Source organism: Lactuca serriola, chromosome 2 (assembly GCF_051521515.1).
Source record: "Lactuca serriola cultivar US96UC23 chromosome 2, Lser_US96UC23_V15, whole genome shotgun sequence".
Classification (NCBI taxonomy): domain Eukaryota; kingdom Viridiplantae; phylum Streptophyta; class Magnoliopsida; order Asterales; family Asteraceae; genus Lactuca; species Lactuca serriola.
This window is the reverse complement of record NC_136409.1, coordinates 151,866,966-151,871,637: the sequence shown is the minus strand read 5'-3', so window position 1 is coordinate 151,871,637 and position 4,672 is coordinate 151,866,966. Positions and strand designations below refer to the sequence as shown.

Genomic DNA, 4,672 nt, shown 5'->3' with positions numbered 1-4,672 from the left:
AAGGCGTGATCATATAGCTCCTCACATTTTATGATTTTGATTGGTTGAAAAAGTTTTAAACTGGCTTGATTTTTATGGGCATTATATATATATATATATATATATATATATATATATATATATATATATATATATATATATATATATATCACGAACAAAGTAATCATTGTGTTTCCAAAATCGTCTCGAGATTTTTACTGGTTCTCGGGTTTTTGACCAGCTTGGACCGGATGTTAAAGAGCCTTAATTTGTGAAACTTTTAAAAATTGCATATCTCAAGTTGGATTGACATGACATATTTTCCAACATGTTTAGTAGTTTGTACTTCAATTTATGATATAACTTAGTTATTTTTTGTTCCATATTGAATGAGTTACAGTCCTACGAAGTCGGGATATCAAAATTAAAAGTTTTTCGTCACTACTTTAACGACTTGTACCATACGCCACATGTTGTACAGGTCCAACATGTCTAAGTATTGGAAAATCAAGACCGACATGTGTCACTTGGTTTGGTCCACAGTCCACAAAATTCTCTAAAATATGTCTGATTCAAACCTGATAGTTAGGGGGCATTTGGGTTTGTTTTTCAAAATAACTTATTGACTTATTGGTTTTTTGAAAAGGTAAGTCAAAAAAAAAAGTTAAACTCTAAAGCTAAGCTATCAATTGCGCGCTATAGCGGTGCTATAGCGGCGCTATAGCGTTTTGCGGAGGTCAAGAACCGCTATTTTCAGTTTAGCGTTTTCATTTCGCGGTACCGCTATTAGCGGCGCTATTCACCACTATTTACCGCTATTTCAATAACCGCTATAGCGGCGCTACGGGCGCTATTCCATTTTTGTTCACATTTTTGGCCATTTGGTTACTTTTTTCAATGAAAAACTTGTCTTAATGATTTCACTACACTTTCATTTTAAAAAACCCGAACAAATAACATAATTAAAAGCATTCAAAGCAACTACGTCTATCGACAACTCTTTTACTTATCTCTTTTTGTACTCACGCCAACTTGAGTTGCCATGGTCACACTCCATTAATGCTTTTTGTAAATCGACCCACGCCTATGAGGCCACGACTTGGGACTTAATTTCTTAAATCAACCATGGCCTACTAATATGATATTGAATCCGTGCAATCCAATTAAACTCGATTTGACACTTTTACACTACCTAGTTTCCATATTAATATAATAGAATATTATGTTATGTTTTTATATGACTTTTTAGGTTTGATGATATTAATTCTATATAGACTTATAGTATTAATACTCAAATATATAAATTCTATATAAATATAATATAAAATTATAAATTATATGTAATATTAAAAAACCGCTATATCACCGCTATACCACCGCGATAACTGCGATCTCAAATAGCGGCATGTGCCGCTATTGAAATTTTGACCGCGATAACTGCATAGCTCTAAAGCACTTTTCAAAATAGTTTTTTCATTATCTTCAAAAATATGTTTAGATTAACTTTTGATGGATGAAATGCCAAAAAGCCAAAAGTCACCAAAAAATTCTAGACTTTTAAAACTACTTCTTTTTCTTCTTGCCAAAAAGTCAACTTTTAGATTTGACAAACACATCTTCAAACTTTTAGCTTTTTAAAAAAATTAAAAGTCCAAAAAATCACTTTGAAAAGGAATTCCAAACACCGTCTATATACTAAACATTTTTTTAACTTATTGCATTTGCCACAACAAAAGCTAATCCAAATATTATAATAAATACATAAATAAATATTTTGGGGTTCAAAAATCAATCTCGAACACCCCTAATGGCAATGGTTTTTTAGACATTTACAAGTTTACCAACAACTTTTTAACATCTTTTAGATATTCATATTTTTTTGCCTGTTGCATTGGATTCTTTCATTCTCATAATGAAAGGAGGTTCTCGTTTTTTAACTTTGCTCCTATATAACTATATAGAATACATGATTCATAGAGCATACATAGCAACATGGAAAAGAAAAATGTTTATTTTCAAAATTTCAAAGCCAATGTCATTTGTAGTGTTGGCCACATATCAAAATTATTTCTGAAGCTACAATACTCCCCAAGTCGGAAGGGAAAACACTACAAAATAAATTAACATCCTTCACTTGTTATCGAACAAGCAGCTGGCTTAACTAAGGCTTATCACTGATCAATTTAACATTTAATTCTTGGTTGCTATGCTCCCTTCAGCTCCACAACACCTTTTTAACAATCAAAACCAAAAGATTAAATTCAAATTTGGAACTTAACGAATCAATTTAAGTATTACAAATAAAAGGACATATTTGATATTACAAATAAATTTAAGTATGAAAATATACCTTTTGTATCTCTTTTTAGATCCACAAGGGCAGAGTGCATTTCTGCTTATTTGTCCGCTTTTAGCCATGTTTGATTGGGCAAGATCCATTGGTGTTGATCCCATTAGCTTTTGGACCTACATACCAAAAAAAAGTACAAAATATCAATTAAGATAAATTAGCAACATATATAGTAAAACATATATGAGTCTCTAGTAAAGAGACTAGAGTTGTTGTCTCTAGAAGAAACTGACTTAATAGTTAATACCTCAGCTAAGCTCTTTGGCATTGGCTTTCCTTCTTCCTTCATCTTCTCGATTTTCCTCTGCGCTTCTTTAGCCCATGTGAATTTTGCCAAAGTATTTTCAACATCAGCTATAGTGCAATTACAGCATTTTGCTGCTTCTTGCTTTTGACTAGGTTGGATATTCTACATTTGCAGTATATAGAAACTCAAATCAGTCATTATATACTCAAAATATGGTCTTGAAGAGCGCATCTAAAGACTAAACAAATACACTAAATGAACATAGAAATATCTGAAACTGAAAACAATGTGATGATAACTAGTAGGGAACAACCTCTCCACTGGGATCAAATCCCCCAAGAAATCGAATTATAGCCTCTTGCTTCTCGAATGCATCTGCAAATGTGGCTTCACTGCTTCGACCAACCATGTATTGTTTGAAAGTACCCAACTTCCGTGCATTTTTCAGCTCATCCGCAAACCCTAACATACATACATACATACATACATACATAAAGAGACAGAGAGACAGAGATAGTCGTTTTTGGTTCAATTCGCCATTATTATTCGACTACGAGTACAGTTTTCCAGAAAATCGTTACTTAGTATACGGTATGTGTAAAGCCGGAAACGGAAATTTTGCGAAATGGAGCATAATTTTGGACAAGTTTGAAGTGATAGATTGCGATCTTACTAAAGAGAGTGAATGATTGCGACGTGACGTCTTCGTTAGCTGGTGAAGTGGGTTTTTTCCCGGTGAAGGCACCTTTGATCTTATTCATCCATGACTGATTGAGGTGGATGGTTGTGGAGATCCACTTGTGGTTGGTATTATACACTAGTTCGCTGGTGTAATTTGATGAAGAACGAGATAAAGAAGAGAAAAGTATACGCCTTATTGCTGCCATTTACATCCTAGTCTCACTAATCATTCTTTGATTGTACAGGATGGAATTAGGGTTTGTGTTAATGAACTTCAGGAAGTAGAACGCCACGAACAGCCACCAAGGTTGCAGGTTAACCGTATCAAAGGTGCACCACGCCTGCCGGGTCGGGTACGTGACTTTTATAATTTGTGCCTTTGTGGATATATTGAGATTTTCGATTGAACATCAATATTTATTTATTTATTTCTAAAATAACTTTTTTTGGATTTATCTTTTGTAGCATGTTTATTGATAATTTTTAGATGACTTTTCAGGAAAAACCTTTAATTTTTTCTCCAAGAAATCACTTAACATTTTTAATATTGGAATAGGTAAGATTCTTACTACTTTTTGCTAATCCTTATCATCATCTTTAATAATAACAATGTACTTATTTTTAACGAGAGTTGTATCATTATTTTTCCCAATGTTATTGTCATTTCTAAGAACAATATTGGCAAATGCAACAACGACATCATCACAAACATAATTATAAGTTTATGGATTGACATAATGAATCTTAATATCTAAAAATTATGTTTCATATAAAACGTATCCAACATTTTTGTGGTTGTATCAGATTGTTATAATGATATTATGATTATAGCATATCCAGGAGAATAGGGTTTTAGATATATAAAATACAAGTTTGATTGTCATTATCTCTTTCGCTAGATCGGTTCTCAACAAAGTTTTTTTCCACTTTTGTTATTGGAGTCTTTTTGATAGATTTTTTTTCATTGTATTGAACAATTGAAGTTTCTTCCATTGGACCATTATCCAACGATATACAACATTTTAAGCTTGAAATAACATTTTCCAAGTGTTTTATATCACTTTCAACGATATACAATAAATTACATTGTAGGATGTTGAAAAGATAGACATATATTATATTTGTCTTCCAAACATGTCTTAAGTTTGATCAAATTTAATAAATCAAGGGACATTGTAGGATGTTGAAAAGACAAACATATATTATATTTGTCTTCCAAACATGTCTTTAGTTTGACCAAATTTAATAAATCAAGGGAATCTATATTTGATGAAGTTTCTACACTATAATTTTTAACAAAAGTCATAATGTAAATAACTAAATACATTTTTCATCTATGACTGTCATGACCGTCGATACAAATAACAATAAAATACCTATCGGTAAGATTTTGAATCATATTTATTCTTAGAAAA

At 31.8% G+C, this 4,672-nt stretch overlaps 1 protein-coding gene across 1 annotated transcript; it reads right to left on the bottom strand.

Moving 5' to 3' along the window:
• Nucleotides 1-1,972: 1,972 nt before the first annotated feature.
• LOC145087036 (SEC-C motif protein) lies at nucleotides 1,973-3,609 on the bottom strand. The gene is made up of 5 exons (XM_079024935.1): nucleotides 3,250-3,609; nucleotides 2,890-3,038; nucleotides 2,577-2,738; nucleotides 2,330-2,445; nucleotides 1,973-2,209 (listed from the first exon to the last, which is right to left on the bottom strand). The coding sequence occupies exons 1-5, from the start codon at nucleotides 3,461-3,463 to the stop codon at nucleotides 2,170-2,172; spliced, it is 681 nt and encodes a 226-aa protein (XP_078881061.1). The 5' UTR covers nucleotides 3,464-3,609; the 3' UTR covers nucleotides 1,973-2,169.
• Between the last annotated feature and the right edge of the window lie 1,063 nt (nucleotides 3,610-4,672).

What these genes read in the sequence shown, in the direction of transcription:
- LOC145087036 (XM_079024935.1), bottom strand. Translation starts at nt 3,463, where the DNA reads ATGGCAGCAATAAGGCGTATACTTTTCTCTTCTTTATCTCGTTCTTCA. An exon ending in GCAATCATTCACTCTCTTTA is followed by an intron (nt 3,039 to 3,249) that starts GTAAGATCGCAA and finishes TATGTATGTTAG; the next exon opens with GGTTTGCGGATGAGCTGAAA. An exon ending in TGCCAAAGAGCTTAGCTGAG is followed by an intron (nt 2,446 to 2,576) that starts GTATTAACTATT and finishes TTTGGTATGTAG; the next exon opens with GTCCAAAAGCTAATGGGATC.